We start from the raw sequence: 22,269 nt of genomic DNA, 5'->3' as shown, positions 1-22,269 counted from the left end.
GGAGGTGGCATGACTGTGTGTATTTTGGGTTTCCATAGAAGTGGCATGACTGTGTGTATTGGGGGCTTCCATAGAGGTGGCATGACTGCATGTTGAGGGGTTCCATAGAGGCGGCATCACTGCATTTTGAGGGGTTCTTTAGAGGTGGCATGACTGTGTGTATTGAGGGCTTCCACAGAGGTGGCATGACTGCATGTTGAGAGCTTCCATAGAGGTGGCATGACTGCGTGTATTGGGGGCTTCCATTGAGGTGACATGACTGCATGTTGAGGGGTTTCATAGAGATGGCATGACTGCATGTTGAGGGGGCTTCCATAGATGTGGCATGACTGTGTGTTGAGGGGTTCTTTAGAGGTGTCATGACTGTGTATTGCGGGCTTCCATAGAGGTTGCATGACTGCATGTTGAGGGGATCCATACAGCTGGCATGACTGCGTGTTGAGGGGTTCCATAGAGGTGACATGACTGTGTGTATTTGGGGCTTCCATAGATGTGGCATGACTGCATGTTTAGGAGATCCATAGAGCTGGCATGACTGCGTGTTGAGGGGTTCTTTAAAGGTGGCATGACTGTGTATTGAGGGCTTCCATAGAGGTGGCATGACTGCATGTTGAGGGGATCCATACAGCTGGCATGACTGCGTCTTGAGGGGTTCTTTGGAGGTGGCATGACTGTGTGTATTTTGGGTTTCCATAGAAGTGGCATGACTGTGTGTATTGGGGGCTTCCATAGAGGTGGCATGACTGCATGTTGAGGGGTTCCATAGAGGTGGCATCACTGCATTTTGAGGGGTTCTTTAGAGGTGGCATGACTGTGTGTATTGAGGGCTTCCACAGAGGTGGCATGACTGCATGTTGAGAGCTTCCATAGAGGTGGCATGACTGCGTGTTGAGGGGTTTCATAGAGATGGCATGACTGCGTGTTGAGGGGGCTTCCATAGATGTGGCATGACTGTGTGTTGAGGGGTTCTTTAGAGGTGTCATGACTGTGTATTGCGGGCTTCCATAGAGGTGGCATGACTGCATGTTGAGGGGATCCATACAGCTGGCATGACTGCGTGTTGAGAGGTTCTTTAGAGTTGGCATGACTGTGTGTATTGAGGGCTTTCATAGAGGTGGCATGACTGTGTGTTGAGGGGTTCTTTAGAGGTGGCATGACTGTGTGTATTGGGCGATTCTTTAGAGGTGGTGCATCTGTGTGTATTGTGGGCCTTCTATAGAGGTGGCATGACTGTGTGTATTGAAGGCTGCCTAGAGGTGGTATGACTGTGTGTATTGATGGGCTCTTTAGAGTTAGCATGTCTTCGTATGTTTGGGGCTTCTATAGAGGTGGGGTGTCTTTCTGTATGTTGAGTGGTACACAGAGATAGCATGACTGCGTATTGAGGATTCTTTAGAGGTGGTGTGTCTGTATGTACTAAGGCCTCTTTAGAGGTGATATACCTGTACATATTGAGATTGTTTGTAGAGTGGTGTGTTTGTGTGTATTGGTTTATAGATGGCTTATCTAGTGGTGGTGTGTCTGTGTGAGTATGTAGATCTTCCTTAGAGGTGGTGCATCTTTGTGTGTATTGGGGGCTTCAATTGAGGTACAGTGACTTTGTGCATTGGGGTGATTCCGTAGAAGTGGTGCCTGTGCACATTGAGGGTTTCTGAAAAAGTGTTGTTCCTGTGTATATTGAGGGCATCTGTGGGGGTGGCAGGTCTGCTCATATTGAAGTCTTCTGTAGAGGTGGTGTGTCTGTGTGTATTGGCAGCTTTTTCTGTAGATGTGGTGTGTATTTGTTAAAGTCTTCTGTAGAAGTGGTGTGGCTATGTGCATTAGGGTCTTTAACAGATGTGGTGTGGCTCTGTCTATTGGGGTCTTCATTAGATGTGGTGTGGCTGTGTGCATTCAGGCCTTCAGTAGATGTAGTGTAGCTCTGTGCATTGGGGTCTTCTGTAGTTTTGGTGTAGCTCTGTGCATTGCGGTCTTCAGTAGATATGTCCTTGTGTATTGAAGTCTTCCATAGATGTGGTGTGCCACTGTGCATTGGGGTCTTCAATAGATTTGGTGTGTCACTGTGTATTGGGGTCTTCAGTAGATGTGGTGTGGCTCTGTGCATTGGGGTCTTCTGTAGATGTGGTGTGCCTGTGTGCATTAGGGTCGTCAATAGATGTGGCGTGGCTCTGTTCATTCGGTCTTCAATAGATGTGTTGTGGCTTTTTTGCATTGGAGTCTTCAATGGATGTGGTGTGCCTGTGTGCATTGGGGTCTTCTTTATAATTGGTGTGGCTCTGTGAATTGGGGTCTTCAGTAGATGTGTCTTTGTGTATTGACGTCTTCCATAGATGTGGTGTGGCTGTGTGCATGAGGGTCTTTAGTAGATGTGGTGTGGCTCTGTGTATTGGGGTCTTCAGTAGATGTGGTGTGGCTCTGTGCATTAGGGTCTTCTGTAGATGTGGTGTGGCTGTGTGCATTACGGTCTTTAATAGATGTGGTGTGGCTCTGTGCATTGGGGTCTTCCATAGATGTGGTGTGTCTGTGTGCATTGGGGTCTTCAGTATATGTGGTGTGGATCAGTGCATTGGGGTCTTCTGTAGATGTGGTGTGCCTGTGTGCATTGGGGTCTTCAGTAGATGCGGTGTTGCTGTGCGCATGTCTTCTGTAGATGGGGCGTGGCTCTGTGTATTGGGGTCTTCTATAGATGTGTGGCTGTGTGCATTGGGGTCTTCTGTAGATGTGGTGTGGCTCTGTGTATTGGGGTCTTTAATAGATGTGGTGTGCATGTATGCACTGAGGTCTTCTGTAGATTTGGTGCAGCTCTGTGCATTAGGGTCTTCAGTAGATGTGGTGTTGCTGTGTGCATTTGAGTCTTCTGTAGATGTGGCATGGCTCTGCTTAGTGGGGTCTTCTGTAGAAGTGTATCTGTGTGCATTGGGGTCTTCTGTAGATGTGGTGTGGCTCTGTGTATTGGGATCTTTAATTGATGTGGCGTGGCTCTGTGTTTTGGGGTCTTCCACAGATGTGTTGTGTCTTTGGCTATTGAAGTTTTCCATAGATGTGATGTGCCTGTGTGCATTGGGGTCTTCAGTGTGATGTGGTTCCATGTATTGGAGTCTTCTGTAGATGTGGTGTTGTTGTGGGCATTGATGTCATCAGTAGATGTGGTGTGGCTCTGTGCATTGGGGTCTTCAGTAGATTTGGTGTGGCTCTGTGCATTGGGGTCCACAGTAGATGTGTGGCTCTGTGGATTGGGGTCTTCGGTAGATGTGGCGAGGCTCTGTGCATTGGGATCTTCTGTAGATGTGGTGAGGTTCTGTGTATTGGGGTCTTTTGTAGATGTGGTGTAGCTGTGTCCATTCGGGTCTTTAATAGATGTGGCGTGGCTCTGTGTATTGTGGTCTTCCGTAGATGTGTTGTGTATTTGTGTATTGAAGTCTTCCCTAGATGTGGTGTGCCTGTGTGCATTGGGGTCTTCTGTAGATGTGGTGTGGCTCTGTGCATTGCGGTGTTCAGTAGATGTGGCTTTGTGTATTGAAGTCTTCCATAGATGTGGTGTGGCTCTGTGTATTGTGGTCTACTGTAGATGTGGCGTGGCTCTGTAGATTGGGGTCTTCTGTAGATGTGTTGTTACTGTGTGCATTAGGGTCTTTTATAGATGTGGTGTGCCTGTGTGCATTGGGGTCTTCAGAAGATTTGGTGTTGCTGTGTGCGTTGGGGTCTTCTGTAGATCTGGTGTGGCTATGTGCATTGGGGTGTTCAGTAGATGAGTATGTGTATTGTGGTCTTCCCTAGATGTGGTGTGCCTGCGTGCATTGGGGTCTTCAATAGATGTGGTGTGCCTTTGTGCATTGGTGTCTTTTGTAGAGTTGGTGTGGCTCTGTGCATTGTGGTCGTCCCTTGATGTGAGGATTGGGGTCTTCTGTAGACGTGGTGTTGCAGTGTGCATTAGGGTGTTTAATATATGTGGTGTGTCTATGTGTATTGGGGTGTTCCATAGATGTGGTCTGCCTGTGTGCATTGGGGTCTTCAGAAGATTTGGTGTTGCTGTGTGAATTGGGGTGTTCAGTAGATGTGTCTTTGTGTATTATGGTCTTCCCTATATGTGGTGTGTGCCTGTTTGCATTGGGGTCTTCAGTAGATCTAGTGTTGATGTGGGGTTTATGGTCTTCTGTAGATGTGGTGTACCTGTGTGCATTGGGGTCTTCAGTAGATATGGAGATTTGGTGTTGCTGTGTGGATTGGGGTCTTCTGTAGATGTGGTGTGGCTCTGTGCATTGGGGTGTTCAGTAGATTTGTCTTTGTGTATTGTGGTCTTCCCTAGATGTGGTCTGCCTGCGTGCATTGGGGTCTTCAGTAGATGTGCTGTGCCGGTGTGCATTGGGGTCTTTTGTAGATTTGGTGTGGCTCTGTGCATTGTGGTCTTCCCTAGATGTGGTGTGCCTGTGTGCATTGGGGTCTTCAGTAGATGTGGTGTTGCTGTGTGCATTGGGGTCTTCTGTAGATGTGGTGTGGTACTGTGCATTGGGGTGTGCAGTAGATGTGTCTTTGTGTATTGTGGTCTTCCCTAGATGTGGTGTGCCTGCGTGCATTGGGGTCTTCAATAGATGTGGTGTGCCTTTGTGCATTGGTGTCTTTTGTAGAGTTGGTGTGGCTCTGTGCATTGTGTTCTTCCCTTGATGTGATGTGCCTGTGTGCATTGGGGTCTTCAGTAGATTTGGAGATTTGGTGCTGCTGTGTGCATTTGGGTCTTCTGTAGATGTGTTGTGGCTCTGTGCATTGGGGTGCGCAGTAGATGTGTCTTCGTGTATTGTGGTCATCCCTAGATGTGGTGTGCCTGTGTGCGTTGGGGTCTTCAGTAGATGTGGTGTGCCTGTATGCATTGGTGTCTTTTGTAGATTTGGTGTGGCTTTGTGCATTGTGGTCTTCCCTTGATGTGGTGTGTCTGTGTGCATTGTGATCTTCAGCAGATATGGTGTTGCTGTGGGAATTTGGGGTCTTCTCTAGACGTGGTGTGGCTCTGTGCATTGGGGTGTTCAGCAGATGTGTCTTTGTGTATTGTGGTCTTCCCTAGATGTGGTGTGTGCCTTTGTGCTTTGAAGTCTTCAGTAGATGTGGTGTTGCTGTGGGGATTTAGGGTCTTATGTAGATGTGGTGTACCTATGTGCATTGGGGTCTTCAGTAGATTTAGAGATTTGGTATTGCTGTGTGCATTTGGGTCTTCTGTAGATGTGGTGTGGCTCTGTGCATTGGGGTGTTCAGTAGATTTGTCTTTGTGTATTGTGGTCTTCCCTAGATGTGGTTTGCCTGCATGCATTGGGATCTTTAGTAGATGTGGTGTACCTGTGTGCATTGGGGTCTTCAGTAGATATGGAGATTTGGTGTTGCTGTGTGCATTGGGGTCTTCTGTAGATGTGGTGTGGCTCTGTGCATTGGGGTGTTCAGTAGATTTGTCTTTGTGTATTGTGGTCTTCCCTAGATGTGGTCTGCCTGTGTGCATTGGGGTCTTCAGTAGATGTGGTGTTGCTGTGTGCATTGGGGTCTTCTGTAGACGTGGTGTGCCTATGTGCAATGGCAGTGGCGTCGCCAGGAGTCAAATTTAGGAGGGGCACAGAGGGGGCCAAAGACAAAAGTAGGCGGAGAACATGGTCACTGCTAGTCTTAGGTAGGGTGGGCACAAGGCGGGTGCACAGGGTTTCACAGGGGGGGCCCTGGCCCCGCAGGCCCCTCCCCCTAGCGACGCCACTGTGCAATGGGGCATATAGCAGTCTCCTAGTATAACAGTGTGCAGTGAGGTGGAGAGCCAATGCTGCTGCCTCGTGAGGTCCTATGAAGCTGGCCCTTGTGCAGGGAGCTCTGCTGCATGGATGCCGGTGAGCTGTTTCTTAGAATGAGGCTGGAGGGAGGGGGTTGGTATTGTGGAGGTTATGCATGACAGGCTGCTTCACACTGCATGTTACAGAGCATGCACTTGCAGCTTCGTGTAATACAGGAGTGGGGAAGGAGTTGTTTTGTGAGGGCTATTCATTTGTAATAGGAATGTTGGTCCCAATTCCTTCAGGGGGACATCCGTGCCTTGATCACGTGGGGATTTTCACGTCGACGGATTAAGACTGAAGCTCCACATGAATTCAGCAGCTCTTGGAATGTGTGGGGACCATAAATGAAGGTGTTTGCTGATGTTAGGCCCTGCAAAGGCAGCCCGACTGTCCAGATTGTCGTGTCAAAGCTTGCCATGTTAGTAATATTTTATTTCAGGAGTATAGATCTTGATCGATATGGTGGGGAGTTATAGCTTCCAGGGGAGGCCTGCAGTGCAGAGGTTTGCATTTGGTTCAGGGACGGTTCAATACGGGGCCTGGCCTCCTTGTGGGAGATGCTGCAGGGAATCTGGCCCAGTAGCCACATTCTCTTGACATCATTCACATAACTTTGAGGGTGTTTTCAGGGAGCCTCACATGGTGGCTATATATGGGTTATGTTGGGCTTATGGTTGGGTCAGTGGAGGTCAGGCAATCGATGGTAACACCTATTAGTATTGTCCTTAAGTGCAGAAGCTTTCTGAGACTTTGGATTTGTGTCGATTAACGGTTCATGTTCTTTATCTCTTTCTAGGGCTCTGGTGTGGAAATAGCTGGACACATTACATCAATCAGCTTCTATCACAAAACAGACCACTGCACCAAGACCTTGCTTTGACCAATCAATTTACAAAAGAAACACAAGTCGCTCTGCAGCACATTGTCTGTCTTTTTAAGCACTTCAAACTCAAGAAGCAACCGCAGCATACACTATGGCATTGCTGCCCCAGTTCCTGGTGAAAAGTAACTGGCACTGTAGGGCTGGATAACAGATAGCCCTGTGCATGTGATCTCAGTGAGCGACTCTTCTAGCTCCTGGTCCGCCCCATAGATTGTACGATTCTCCCAGAGTTTCCTCTGTGATCCGGAATAGGATGGGTGATGGGCCTGTGAGGAGACGAGCTGTGGGGTTCCCAATCAAGCTTCTATGGAGCCCTCACCTCCCACCCAAGGGATGTGGAACTCCTCCAGACCTGCTAGGTCCTACCAAAAGTCTCCAAGTTCTATGCACTCCAACTCCACCCTGGGACCTGGTGGCCGGGACGTGGCCTCTGAGTTTGTTGGGCTTTTCTTCATGCTGCTGGTTGATCTGGTGGCCATTGCTGGCAACGTAGCAGTCATGGCGGTCATCATTAGGGCTCCGGCGCTGAGAAAGTTTGTCTTTGTTTTCCACCTCTGCCTAGTGGACCTCCTGGCCGCTCTAACGCTCATGCCACTCGCCATGCTGTCCGCCTGCAACCTTTTTGACAACACCATCTTTGGGGACGCCATGTGCCGGGTTTACCTCTTCCTGAGCGTCTGTTTCATCAGCATGTCCATCCTCTCCATCTCTGCCATCAACATTGAGCGCTACTACTACGTGGTCCATCCCATGAGGTATGAGGTCAAGATGACAGTGGGGCTCGTGGTGTCCGTCTTAGTCGGCGTGTGGATTAAATCGGTCATCATGTCTCTGATCCCCATTCTGACTTTAAGTTCCCAGGAACTGCTCATGGCCTCCACTGGGCACCTGGGCGCCCACCACTGCTCGCTGCAGTGGAGCAGCAGCATCTCGCGAAAGGGTTTTGTCATTTTCTTCTCCGTCTTCTACTTCCTCCTTCCTATCCTGATCATACTGGTGGTCTACTGCAACATGTTCAAAGTGGCCCGAGTAGCCGCCCTGCACCACGGGCCACTCCCCACGTGGATGGACACTCCACGTCGAAGGTCGGAGTCCACGAGCAGCAGGTCCACGATGGTCACCAGCTCAGGGGCCCCGAGAACTACTCCCCAGAGGATGTTCGGTGGTGGGAAGGCAGCCGTCATCCTCATCGCTGTTGGTGGACAGTTCCTTTTCTGCTGGATGCCATATTTCTCGTTCCATCTGTACTCAGCACTGAGCTCCCAGCCCTTCCCTGGGGGACAGCTAGAGGTGGTGGTCACGTGGATCGGGTACCTGTGCTTTACTTCCAACCCCTTCTTCTATGGGTGCCTGAACCGCCAGATCCGTGGAGAGCTCAGCAAACACCTCAGCTGCTTCTTCAAGCGAACCCCGGAGGAGGACCTGGGGCTGCCCAGCCGGGATGGCTCCATTGAGGAGAACTTTCTACAGTTCCTTCAGGGGACCGGCTGCGACACCGACCCCAGAAATGCCCAGTCCAACCCTAGCCCGAAGAGGGACCCCCCCACCATTGACTTCCGAATCCCTGGCCAGATTGCAGAGGAGACCTCAGAGTTCCTGGACCAGCAAATGAACAGCAACGTGACAGCCTCCCAGAACTTTGTCCGGACAGTGCGCTCCCCCAAAGCGGAACGGTGACAATCCTTGCACTTGACAATCTCCTAGAATGATATGTGTGTGTTAATGCAGAGGACAGCAGTGATGCTGTCCAGCTCTTTCCATAGGAAACTCTTCCCTGAATACAATACCGTATTTGGCCCAGGCATGGGCATACAACTGTCTCCATTTTGGTGTCTGCTTTATTTATCGCATCTTCCCCAAATGCTTACCTGAGATCAAGGCTAGTGTGGGAATCCTTCCGGATGTAGGCGGGCAGGATCCCCCTGTAGATCCAGGGTCATGGAGGAGGCCAGGAAGGGTGCCAATGAGGGTTCATCATGTGTGGGAAGTGCGCAGGCTCTGGTGAGGGCCGGCGACCTGGGAGGGCACAGGAAGGCCCTTTCTGGAAGCTGCTCACTCCCAGTGGTTGGCAAGAGTATCAATGAGGGCCATCAACATCTGAAAGGCTCTTGCGCAGGATCAGTTTTCTGGGATGCCATCACAGCCCTTTGGTGATGGTCAACCTCCTTAGGGATGCTTGAAAAAGCACTTTCTCATGAAATGTCCTGTTGGAGGCATGGAAGGAAAGGTTTCTTCTTTTGGGCCGGGGTCATGCAAGGGGCATGAAAGATAACCATTGGAGTCAGTGTGCTGGGAGCGGAGTGGAACCCTTGTGCTGTGATGAGGGAAGCTTTCAGTGTTCTGGCAGAGGTGGCAAATGTCATGGGTGAAGACTGCACCTTTAAGACAGTCATTGAGGGCATCAGGCAGAGCCAGCACCTGGTAGAGGTGGCATTAGATTGGTAAAACCAGTGCCCAGCTAGAGGAACTGGAGACTTGAGGAGAAGGCCAGAATCCTAGCAGAGATGTGCAAGGCCCCTTTGGGGGTGGGCAGACGGGGTGATGCCAAGGGTGGTGTAGGGGAAGCAGTACTTGGCACATGTAGATGTAGATGCCAGTGCCTGGAACTCCCAGGGCACAGCAGTGACGATCTTGGCCAATGGGCACAGGAGGGAAAACCTTTTCCTGGGACTAGGAATGTAATAGACAAATAGCGAAAAATCAAGGATGCTCCCGTTATTAATAAAAACATATATCTTGATTTTGCAACAACAAAAAAACAATAATTCCAGGTGTAACTTTTACACCATGGACTTGTGTTTGATACACACCCTGTATTTAAAGCGGATCATACAGACACATGTGCAAGTGTTCTGTTATTTTCAGTGCTTGAAGTTGTGCCTCGCCACTGGACAAAACTTCTAAGATAAGGCACTGGTGTCACTTTAGCACCGGGTGTGATCAGAATTGTTCTTTTATAACGCTTTCTAAGCGCGGGATCGGGATGTGTTGCCCCACGTGGTCTTGCCTCCCTGAGCTATCCTTTCTCCACAAGACTGCAAAACCCAAAGGTTTCCCCTCACCCTGCTCTCATCCAGACCTGGAATCCATGAAAAGCAGGGGAGCCCTCTGAGGGCCAGTGTGTACCCCTTTTGGTTTTACCACCTCCCACAATACAGCCCCTTTCACTCGAATTCCCGCCCCGACCATGAAGATCCGTGGGGGAGGGCAGGGGGGTAGCGAAAGGATCCAAGAGGTCGATTTGAAAGCTTCCCCCCAAATCGCCCCATTTGAAAGTCCCATGCTCTTGAGATTAGCGCCCCCACCGTGCAGCTGAGTTACTGCCCTTGCACGCTGAAGGAACCTGTGCTGTCCCAGCTGGTCTCTCGCTTAAGACTCTCCTATCTGACAGCTGGGCACCCGAGAGGGTTGGCAGGCCCACAGGTGGGTAAGGGGTGAAATAAAGTAAGGACTCACGAAGAGAGACTCTCAGGTTAGAAAGGCCCTCTATTGAAATCTCACCTCAATGTAATGCAGCTTCCACAAAGATGCGTCTTCGTGTCCAGTTTTGGCATGGAGTGGAGTGTGCACTCACGCTCCCACACACACTTCCTGAACCTGTCCTTCTCCAGAAGTTATCAGCTTTCCCAGTCTCAGCGCCCCTTCTCTGATGACCCCTTGCCTTTCTGTAGCCCCTTATATCACCTTGGACAGTTCATCCTGGAGTGGGTCTTCCTCGTGATTATTCCCCTCACTTTGGGTTGTACTCTCTTCATCCTCATCTCAGACAAACTATTGTGTGCCATGGTTACCTCTTCCTCATTGCTGTTTCAACCACTTCCTGCCGCACTATCGCCGGCTCAACCTCATCACTACCGCTAACACAGCATCCACCTCCTGTTGCTGTTGGAAGCACATGAGTCTTCTCACCGACAGTACTCCACCTGGTTGACACCACATTATTCAACTAAAACTATCTCTGTGCTTCATTACGAGCGTGGCGGTTAGGAAACAAGGGTGCCGGTAGCAACGTACCAACGCCCTTTCCGGACTGCCATAGTCCAGCAATACCAGTAGGGGCCACGGACGATCCACCGGGAATTCTAGCACCTACGGCATTGTCTTCACCGAAGCACCGGCACTTCAGTGTCCCCATTGTCGTGGAATCCAATGGGACTCCACGAGAATGGGGACTTACCTTTTTCCCGCCTGACATCCTGGTGCGCCACCACCTGTAATATCCTGGTGGCACCAGGATACCATGCGGCAGAAACGTTGTTACAAGGTCAGCGCCAACTCGCCAGTAGCACCAGCGTGTTAACGCCAACCTTGAAATGAGGCCCAACCTTCTTATACCACCTTGAGCTGTTCTCGATGAGACCGCCAAGTATCTTTTGCCTCGGGTTCCTGTCTCCACCATCTCACTGCTATCCCCTTGGGTTGCTCTTGACACCACAACTTCCTCTCTACCACCTTCTGCTCTTCTTTTCTCCACCACTTCCTCTCTACCACCTTCTTCTCCTCTTTTATCCACCATGCCCTCTCTACCCCCTTCTGTTCTTCTTTTCTCCACCACTTCCTCTTTACCACCTTCTCCTCTTTTCTCCACCATGCCCTCTCTACCCCCTTCTGTTCTTATTTTCTCCACTACTTCCTCTTTACCACCTTCTCCTCTTTTCTCCACCATGCCCTCTCTACCCCCTTCTGTTCTTATTTTCTCCTGGCTCTGAGGACAGGTGGGATGGAGGTCCTGGGGGCAAGGTGCTTCCCCGAGCCAGTGGATGATGGGCCAAAGAACGCTGGAATGGGGACCATCCCTGGGCACATGCTAGCATACCCCATACCCAATCCAGGCAAACCCACACTGGCCCCCTCCACAGTCCAACTAGACCCATTCCTGGCCCTACGGAAAGTACATGGGGCCTAGCCATGGCCTAGGATCCCAGAACAACACAGTAAACACACCATGTGTTGCAGGAGGCACGTGAACACCCCCCTAACCTCCTCCAAGGCCCACTGACCCACCCGCAAGGCTAGCCAACCTGCTAGGATTCACAGATCCCGGGCGGGGAAAAGTCTGTGACTCTGCAAATGACGTGTTAACCACACAACAAACCCACGAATATTCTAGGAAACATCGCTTGTCTTCTCAAAGCGAACTTACCTCTCTATAGCTCCAATGCAGGCGTTTCACAGAAAACGCACCTCCCTTGACTCGCCAGACATGCAAAAGAATGCCCAAATGCCCTCCACGGTCTGGCCCCTGAAACCTCATTCAGAGTGACAGCAAGTCAGGGGCCACAAACAATAACAGCCTGCAGCCCATTATCACTCACAGCTGCAGGGCCTCAAGGACGTCGCACCCAGTGGGAGGAGGGAGAGAGCCTGAACCTGGTCCATGGTATTCCTCAGGTAGAGCCTGTACCTGGTCCATGGTATTCCTCAGGTAGAGCCTGTACCTGGTCAATGGTATTCCTCAGGTAGAGCCTGTACCTGGTGCATGATATTCCTCACGTAGAACCTGTACCTGGTCCATGGTATCCTCAGGTAGGGCCTGTACATGATCCATAGTATTCCTCAGGTAGAGCCTGTACCTGGTCCATGATATTCCTCATGAAGAACCTGTACCTGGTCCATGGTATTCCTCATGTAGAGGCTGTACCTGGTCCATGGTATTCCTCATATAGGGCCTGTACCTGGTCCATGGTATTCCTCAGGTAGAGCCTGTACCTGGTCCATGGTATTCCTCATGTGGATCCTGTGCCTGGTCCATGGTATTCCTCATGTAGAGCCTGTACCTGGTCCATTGTATTCCTCAGGTAGAGCCTGTACCTGGTCCATGGTATTCCTCATGTAGAGCCTGTACCTGGTTCATGGTATTCCTCATGTAAAGCCTGTACCTGGTCCACTGTATTCCTCAGGTAGGGCCTGTTCCTGGTCCATGCTATTCCTCAGGTAGAGCCTGTACCTGGTCCATAATATTCCTCAGGTAGAGCCTGTACCTGGTCCATGGTATTCCTCAGGTAGAGCCTGTACCTGGTCCATCGTATTCGTCATGTAGAACCTGTACCTGGTCCATGGTATTCCTCATGTAGGGCCTGTACCTGGTCCATGATATTCTCATGTAGTGCCTGTACCTGGTCCATGATATTACTCATGTAGAACCTGTACCTGGTCCATGGTATTCCTCATGTAGAACCTGTACCTGGTCCATGGTATTCCTCATGTAGGGGCTGTACCTGGTCCAATGTATTCCTCATGTAGAGCCTGTACCTGGTCCATGATATTCCTTAGGTAGAACCTGTACCTGGTCCATGATATTCCCCAGGTAGAGACTGTACCTGCTCCATGGTATTGCTCCATGACATTTGTCATGTAGAGCCTGTAACTGGTCCATGATATTCCTTAGGAAGAACCTGTACCTGCTCCATGGTATTCCTCATGTAGACCCTGTACCTGGTCCATGATATTCCTCAGGTAGGGCCTGTACCTGGTCCATGGTATTCCTCATGTACACCCTGTACCTGGTCCATGGTATTCCTCAGGTACAACCTGTACCTGGTCCATGCTATTCCTCAGGTAGAGCCTGTACCTGGTCCATGGTATTCCTCATGTAGAGCCTGTACCTGGTCCATGATATTCCTCATGTAGAACCTGTACCTGGTCCAGTATGTTCCCCATGTAGAGCCTGTACCTGGTCCATGATATTCCTCAGGTAGAGCCTGTACCTGGTCCATGGCATTCCTCATGTAGGGCCTGTACCTGGTCCATGGTATTCCTCATATAGAGCCCGTACCTGGTCCATGGTATTCCTCATGTAGAGCCTTACCTGGCCCATGGTATTCCTCAGGTAGAGCCTGTACCTGGTCCATGGTATTCCTCAGGTAGAGCCTGTACCTGGTCCATGGTATTCCTCATGTAAAGCCTGTACCTGGTCCACTGTATTCCTCAGGTAGGGCCTGTATCTGGTCCATGGTATTCCCCAGGTAGAGCCTGTACCTGGTCCATGATATTCCTCAGGTAGAGCCTGTACCTGGTCCATGGTATTCCTCAGGTAGAGCCTGTACCTGGTCCATGGTATGCGTCATGTAGAACCTGTACCTGGTCCATGGTATTCCTCATGTAGACCCTGTACCTGGTCCATGGTATTCCTCAGGTACAACCTGTACCTGGTCCACTGTATTCCTCAGGTAGGGCCTGTACCTGGTCCATGGTATTCTTCAGGTAGAGCCGGTACCTGGTCCATGATATTCCTCAGGTAGAGCCTGTACCTGGTCCATGGTATTCCTCAGGTAGAGCCTGTACCTGGTCCATGGTATTCGTCATGTAGAACCTGTACCTGGTCCATGGTATTCCTCATGTAGGGCCTGTACCTGGTCCATGATATTCTCATGTATAGCCTGTACCTGGTCCATGATATTACTCATGTAGAACCTGTACCTGGTCCATGGTATTCCTCATGTAGAACCTGTACCTGGTCCATGGTATTCCTCATGTAGAGGCTGTACCTGGTCCAATGTATTCCTCATGTAGAGCCTGTACCTGGTCCATGATATTCCTTAGGTACAACCTGTACCTGGTCCATGATATTCCTCAGGTAGAGAAGTACCTGGTCCATGGTATTGCTCCATGGCATTTGTCATGTAGAGCCTGTAACTGGTCCATGATATTCCTTAGGAAGAACCTGTACCTGCTCCATGGTATACCTCATGTAGACCCTGTACCTGGTCCATGATATTCCTCAGGTAGGGCCTGTACCTGGTCCATAGTATTCCTCAGGTAGAGCCTGTACGTGGTCCATGGTATTCCTCATGTAGATCCTGTACCTGGTCCATGGTATTCCTCATATAGAGCCTGTACCTGGTCCATGGTATTCCTCATGTAGACCTTGTACCTGGTGCATGATATTCCTCAGGTACAACCTGTACCTGGTCCATGCTATTCCTCAGGTAGAGCCTGTACCTGGTCCATGATATTCCTCATGTAGAACCTGTACCTGGTCCATGGTATTCCTCATGTAGAGCCTGTACCTGGTCCATGATATTCCTCAAGTAGAGCCTGTACCTGGTCCATGGTATTCCTCATGTAGAGCCTGTACCTGGTCCATGGTATTCCTCATATAGAGCTTGTACCTAGTCCATGGTATTCCTCATGTAGAGCCTTACCTGGCCCATGGTATTCCTCGGGTAGAGCCTGTACCTGGTCCATGCTATTCCTCAGGTAGAGCCTGTACCTGGTCCATGGTATTCCTCATGTAGAGCCTGTACCTGGTCCATGATATTCCTCATGTAGAACCTGTACCTGGTCCAGTATATTCCTCATGTAGAGCCTGTACCTGGTCCATGATATTCCTCAGGTAGAGCCTGTACCTGGTCCATGGTATTCCTCATGTAGGGCCTGTACCTGGTCCATGGTATTCCTCATATAGAGCCCGTACCTGGTCCATGGTATTCCTCATGTAGAGCCTTACCTGGCCCATGGTATTCCTCAGGTAGAGCCTGTACCTGGTCCATGGTATTCCTCAGGTAGAGCCTGTACCTGGTCCATGGTATTCCTCATGTAAAGCCTGTACCTGGTCCACTGTATTCCTCAGGTAGGGCCTGTACCTGGTCCATGGTATTCCCCAGGTAGAGCCTGTACCTGGTCCATGATATTCCTCAGGTAGAGCCTGTACCTGGTCCATGGTATTCCTCAGGTAGAGCCTGTACCTGGTCCACGGTATGCGTCATGTAGAACCTGTACCTGGTCCATGGTATTCCGCATGTAGACCCTGTACCTGGTCCATGGTATTCCTCAGGTACAACCTGTACCTGGTCCACTGTATTCCTCAGGTAGGGCCTGTACCTGGTCCATGGTATTCTTCAGGTAGAGCCGGTACCTGGTCCATGATATTCCTCAGGTAGAGCCTGTACCTGGTCCATGGTATTCCTCAGGTAGAGCCTGTACCTGGTCCATGGTATTCGTCATGTAGAACCTGTGCCTGGTCCATGGTATTCCTCATGTAGGGCCTGTACCTGGTCCATGATATTCTCATGTATAGCCTGTACCTGGTCCATGATATTACTCATGTAGAACCTGTACCTGGTCCATGGTATTCCTCATGTAGAACCTGTACCTGGTCCATGGTATTCCTCATGTAGAGGCTGTACCTGGTCCAATGTATTCCTCATGTAGAGCCTGTACCTGCTCCATGATATTCCTTAGGTACAACCTGTACCTGGTCCATGATATTCCTCAGGTAGAGAAGTACCTGGTCCATGGTATTGCTCCATGGCATTTGTCATGTAGAGCCTGTAACTGGTCCATGATATTCCTTAGGAAGAACCTGTACCTGCTCCATGGTATACCTCATGTAGACCCTGTACCTGGTCCATGATATTCCTCAGGTAGGGCCTGTACCTGGTCCATAGTATTCCTCAGGTAGAGCCTGTACGTGGTCCATGGTATTCCTCATGTAGATCCTGTACCTGGTCCATGGTATTCCTCATATAGAGCCTGTACCTGGTCCATGGTATTCCTCATGTAGACCCTGTACCTGGTGCATGGTATTCCTCAGGTACAACCTGTACCTGGTCCATGCTATTCCTCAGGTAGAGCCTGTACCTGGTCCATGATATTCCTCATGTAGAACCTGTACCTGGTCCATGGTATTCATCATGTAGAGCCTGTACCTGGTCCATGATATTCCTCAAGTAGAGCCTGTACCTGGTCCATGGTATTCCTCATGTAGGGCCTGTACCTGGTCCATGGTATTCCTCATATAGAGCTTGTACCTAGTCCATGGTATTCCTCATGTAGAGCCTTACCTGGCCCATGGTATTCCTCAGGTAGAGCCTGTACCTGGTCCATGGTATTCCTCAGGTAGAGCCTGTACCTGGTCCATGGTATTCCTCATGTAAAGCCTGTACCTGGTCCACTGTATTCCTCAGGTAGGGCCTGTACCTGGTCCATGGTATTCCTCAGGTAGAGCCTGTACCTGGTCCATGATATTCCTCAGGTAGAGCCTGTACCTGGTAGATGGTATTCCTCAGGTAGAGCCTGTACCTGGTCCATGGTATTCATCATGTAGAACCTGTACCTGGTCCATGGTATTCCTCATGTAGGGCCAGTACCTGGTCCATGGTATTCCTTAGCTAGACCCTGTACCTGATCCATGGTATTCCTCATGTAGAGCCTGTACCTGGTCCATGGTATTTCTCATGTACAGCCTGTACCTGGTCCATGGTACTCCTCATGTAGAGACTGTACCTGGTCCACGATATTCCTCATGTAGGGCCTTACCTGGTCCATGGTATTCCTCAGGTAGAGCCTGTACCTGGTCCATAGTATTCATCAAGTAGAGCCTGTACCTGGTCCATGGTATTCCTCAGATAGAGCCTGTACCTGGTCCATGGTATTCCTCAGGTAGAGACTGTACCTCGTCCATGGTATTCCTCAAGGAGAGCCTGTACCAGGTCGATGGTATTGCTCATGTAGAGCCTGTACCTGGTCCATGATATTACTCATGTAGAACCAGTACCTGGTCCATGGTATTCCTCATGTAGAACCTGTACCTGGTCCATGGTATTCCTCATGTAGAGGCTGTACCTGGCCCAATGTATTCCTCATGTAGACCCTGTACCTGGTCCATGGTATTCCTCAGGTACAACCTGTACCTGGTCCACTGTATTCCTCAGGTAGGGCCTGTACCTGGTCCATGGTATTCTTCAGGTAGAGCCGGTTCCTGGTCCATGATATTCCTCAGGTAGAGCCTGTACCTGGTCCATGGTATTCCTCAGGTAGAGCCTGTACCTGGTCCATGGTGTTCGTCATGTAGAACCTGTACCTGGTCCATGGTATTCCTCATGTAGGGCCTGTACCTGGTCCATGATATTCTCATGTATAGCCTGTACCTGGTCCATGATATTCCTCATGTAGAACCAGTACCTGGTCCATGGTATTCCTCATGTAGAACCTGTACCTGGTCCATGGTATTCCTCATGTAGAGGCTGTACCTGGTCCAATGTATTCCTCATGTAGAGCCTGTACCTGGTCCATGATATTCCTTAGGTACAACCTGTACCTGGTCCATGATATTCCTCAGGTAGAGAAGTACCTGGTCCATGGTATTGCTCCATGGCATTTGTCATGTAGAGCCTGTAACTGGTCCATGATATTCCTTAGGAAGAACCTGTACCTGCTCCATGGTATACCTCATGTAGACCCTGTACCTGGTCCATGATATTCCTCAGGTAGGGCCTGTACCTGGTCCATAGTATTCCTCAGGTAGAGCCTGTACGTGGTCCATGGTATTCCTCATGTAGATCCTGTACCTGGTCCATGGTATTCCTCATATAGAGCCTGTACCTGGTCCATGGTATTCCTCATGTAGACCTTGTACCTGGTGCATGGTATTCCTCAGGTACAACCTGTACCTGGTCCATGCTATTCCTCAGGTAGAGCCTGTACCTGGTCCATGATATTCCTCATGTAGAACCTGTACCTGGTCCATGGTATTCCTCATGTAGAGCCTGTACCTGGTCCATGATATTCCTCAAGTAGAGCCTGTACCTGGTCCATGGTATTCCTCATGTAGAGCCTGTACCTGGTCCATGGTATTCCTCATATAGAGCTTGTACCTAGTCCATGGTATTCCTGATGTAGAGCCTTACCTGGCCCATGGTATTCCTCTTGTAGAGCCTGTACCTGGTCCATGCTATTCCTCAGGTAGAGCCTGTACCTGGTCCATGGTATTCCTCATGTAGAGCCTGTACCTGGTCCATGATATTCCTCATGTAGAACCTGTACATGGTCCAGTATATTCCTCATGTAGAGCCTGTACCTGGTCCATGATATTCCTCAGGTAGAGCCTGTACCTGGTCCATGGTATTCCTCATGTAGGGCCTGTACCTGGTCCATGGTATTCCTCATATAGAGCCCGTACCTGGTCCATGGTATTCCTCATGTAGAGCCTTACCTGGCCCATGGTATTCCTCAGGTAGAGCCTGTACCTGGTCCATGGTATTCCTCAGGTAGAGCCTGTACCTGGTCCATGGTATTCCTCATGTAAAGCCTGTACCTGGTCCACTCTATTCCTCAGGTAGGGCCTGTACCTGGTCCATGGTATTCCCCAGGTAGAGCCTGTACCTGTTCCATGATATTCCTCAGGTAGAGCCTGTACCTGGTCCATGGTATTCCTCAGGTAGAGCCTGTACCTGGTCCATGGTATGCGTCATGTAGAACCTGTACCTGGTCCATGGTATTCCTCATGTAGACCCTGTACCTGGTCCATGGTATTCCTCAGGTACAACCTGTACCTGGTCCACTGTATTCCTCAGGTAGGGCCTGTACCTGGTCCATGGTATTCTTCAGGTAGAGCCGGTACCTGGTCCATGATATTCCTCAGGTAGAGCCTGTACCTGGTCCATGGTATTCCTCAGGTAGAGCCTGTACCTGGTCCATGGTATTCGTCATGTAGTACCTGTACCTGGTCCATGGTATTCCTCATGTAGGGCCTGTACCTGGTCCATGATATTCTCATGTATAGCCTGTACCTGGTCCATGATATTACTCATGTAGAACCTGTACCTGGTCCATGGTATTCCTCATGTAGAACCTGTACCTGGTCCATGGTATTCCTCATGTAGAGGCTGTACCTGGTCCAATGTATTCCTCATGTAGAGCCTGTACCTGGTCCATGATATTCCTTAGGTACAACCTGTACCTGGTCCATGATATTCCTCAGGTAGAGAAGTACCTGGTCCATGGTATTGCTCCATGGCATTTGTCATGTAGAGCCTGTAACTGGTCCATGATATTCCTTAGGAAGAACCTGTACCTGCTCCATGGTATACCTCATGTAGACCCTGTACCTGGTCCATGATATTCCTCAGGTAGGGCCTGTACCTGGTCCATAGTATTCCTCAGGTAGAGCCTGTACGTGGTCCATGGTATTCCTCATGTAGATCCTGTACCTGGTCCATGGAATTCCTCATATAGAGCCTGTACCTGGTCCATGGTATTCCTCATGTAGACCCTGTACCTGGTGCATGGTATTCCTCAGGTACAACCTGTACCTGGTCCATGCTATTCCTCAGGTAGAGCCTGTACCTGGTCCATGATATTCCTCATGTAGAACCTGTACCTGGTCCATGGTATTCATCATGTAGAGCCTGTACCTGGTCCATGATATTCCTCAAGTAGAGCCTGTACCTGGTCCATGGTATTCCTCATGTAGGGCCTGTACCTGGTCCATGGTATTCCTCATATAGAGCTTGTACCTAGTCCATGGTATTGATCATTTAGACCCTTACCTGGCCCATGGTATTCCTCAGGTAGAGCCTGTACCTGGTCCATGGTATTCCTCAGGTAGAGCCTGTACCTGGTCCATGGTATTCCTCATGTAAAGCCTGTACCTGGTCCACTGTATTCCTCAGGTAGGGCCTGTACCTGGTCCATGGTATTCCTCAGGTAGAGCCTGTACCTGGTCCATGATATTCCTCAGGTAGAGCCTGTACCTGGTCCATGGTATTCCTCAGGTAGAGCCTGTACCTGGTCCATGGTATTCATCATGTAGAACCTGTACCTGGTCCATGGTATTCCTCATGTAGGGCCAGTACCTGGTCCATGGTATTCCTTAGCTAGACCCTGTACCTGATCCATGGTATTCCTCATGTAGAGCCTGTACCTGGTCCATGGTATTTCTCATGTACAGCCTGTACCTGGTCCATGGTACTCCTCATGTAGAGACTGTACCTGGTCCACGATATTCCTCATGTAGGGCCTTACCTGGTCCATGGTATTTCTCAGGTAGAGCCTGTACCTGGTCGATGGTATTCATCAAGTAGAGCCTGTACCTGGTCCATGGTATTCCTCAGATAGAGCCTGTACCTGGTCCATGGTATTCCTCAGGTAGAGACTGTACCTGGTCCATGGTATTCCTCAAGTAGAGCCTGTACCAGGTCCATGGTATTGCTCATGTAGAGCCTGAACCTGGTCCATGATATTACTCATGTAGAACCAGTACCTATTCCATGGTATTCCTCATGTAGAACCTGTACCTGGTCCATGGTATTCCTCATGTAGAGGCTGTACCTGGCCCAATGTATTCCTCATGTAGAGCCTGTACCTGGTCCATGATATTCCTTAGGTAGAACCTGTACCTGGTCCATGATATTCCTCAGGTAGAGACTGTACCTGGTCCATTGTATTGCTCCATGGCATTTGTCATGTAGAGCCTGTACCTGGTCCATGATATTCCTTGGGAAGAACCTGTACCTGCTCCATGGTATTCCTCATGTAGACCCTGTACCTGGTCCATAGTATTCCTAGTGTAGAGCCAGTACCTGGTCCATGATATTCCTCGGGTAGAGCCTGTACCTGGTCCATGGTATTCCTTGTGTAGGGCCTGTACCTGGTCCATGGTATTCCTCATATAGAGCTTGTACCTAGTCCATGGTATTCCTCGTGTAGAGCCTTACCTGGCCCATGGTATTCCTCTGGTAGAGCCTGTACCTGGTCCATGGTATTCCTCAGGTAGCGCCTGTACCTGGTCCATGGTATTCCTCCTGTAAAGCCTGTACCTGGTCCACTGTATTCCTCAGGTAGGGCCTGTACCTGGTCCATGGTATTCCTCAGGTAGAGCCTGTACCTGGTCCATGATATTCCTCAGGTAGAGCCTGTACCTGGTCCATGGTATTCCTCAGGTAGAGCCTGTACCTGGTCCATGGTATTCATCATGTAGAACCTGTACCTGGTCCATGGTATTCCTCATGTAGGGCCAGTACCTGGTCCATGGTATTCCTTAGCTAGACCCTGTACCTGATCCATGGTATTCCTCATGTACAGCCTGTACCTGGTCCATGGTATTTCTCATGTACAGCCTGTACCTGGTCCATGGTATTCCTCATGTAGAGACTGTACCTGGTCCATGATATTCCTCATGTAGGGCCTTACCTGGTCCATGGTATTCCTCAGATAGAGCCTGTACCTGGTCCATGGTATTCATCAAGTAGAGCATGTACCTGGTCCATGGTATTCCTCAGATAGAGCCTGTACCTGGTCCATGGTATTCCTCAGGTAGAGACTGTACCTGGTCCATAGTATTCCTCGTGTAGAGCCTGTACCTGGTCCATGATATTCCTCAGGTAGAGCCTGTACCTGGTCCATGGTATTCCTCGTATAGGGCCTGTACCTGGTCCATGGTATTCTTCATATAGAGCATGTACCTAGTCCATGGTATTCCTCATGTAGAGCCTTACCTGGCCCATGGTATTCCTCAGGTAGAGCCTGTACCTGGTCAATGGTATTCCTCATGTAAAGCCTGTACCTGGTCCACTGTATTCCTCAGGTAGGGCCTGTACCTTGTCCATGGTATTCCTCAAGTAGAGCCTGTACCTGGTCCATGATATTCCTCAGTTAGAGCCTGTACCTGGTCCATGGTATTCCTCAGGTAGAGCCTGTACCTGGTCCATGGTATTCATCATGTAGAACCTGTACCTGGTCCATGGTATTCCTCATGTAGGGCCAGTACCTGGTCCATGGTATTCCTTAGCTAGACCCTGTACCTGATCCATGGTATTCCTCATGTACAGCCTGTACCTGGTCCATGGTATTTCTCATGTACAG

At 49.9% G+C, this 22,269-nt stretch overlaps 1 protein-coding gene across 1 annotated transcript in view; it reads left to right on the top strand.

The window, feature by feature from the left end:
• Positions 1 to 8,518, top strand: part of GPR61 (G protein-coupled receptor 61) — a 67,581-nt gene extending 59,063 nt beyond the window's left edge. Inside the window, exon 2 of the mRNA XM_069632999.1 lies at positions 6,598 to 8,518. Coding sequence (XP_069489100.1) covers positions 6,991 to 8,361 — 1,371 coding nt within the window. The 5' untranslated portion in view covers positions 6,598 to 6,990 and the 3' untranslated portion in view covers positions 8,362 to 8,518. The remainder of the gene's footprint in view (positions 1 to 6,597) is intronic.
• The last annotated feature ends 13,751 nt before the right edge of the window (positions 8,519 to 22,269 follow it).

This window comes from Ambystoma mexicanum, chromosome 13, assembly GCF_040938575.1.
Source record: "Ambystoma mexicanum isolate Mex_15411 chromosome 13, UKY_AmexF1_1, whole genome shotgun sequence".
Lineage (NCBI taxonomy): Eukaryota > Metazoa > Chordata > Amphibia > Caudata > Ambystomatidae > Ambystoma > Ambystoma mexicanum.
The sequence above is the reverse complement of the archived record's forward strand: the minus strand, read 5'-3'. Positions and strand labels throughout refer to the sequence as shown.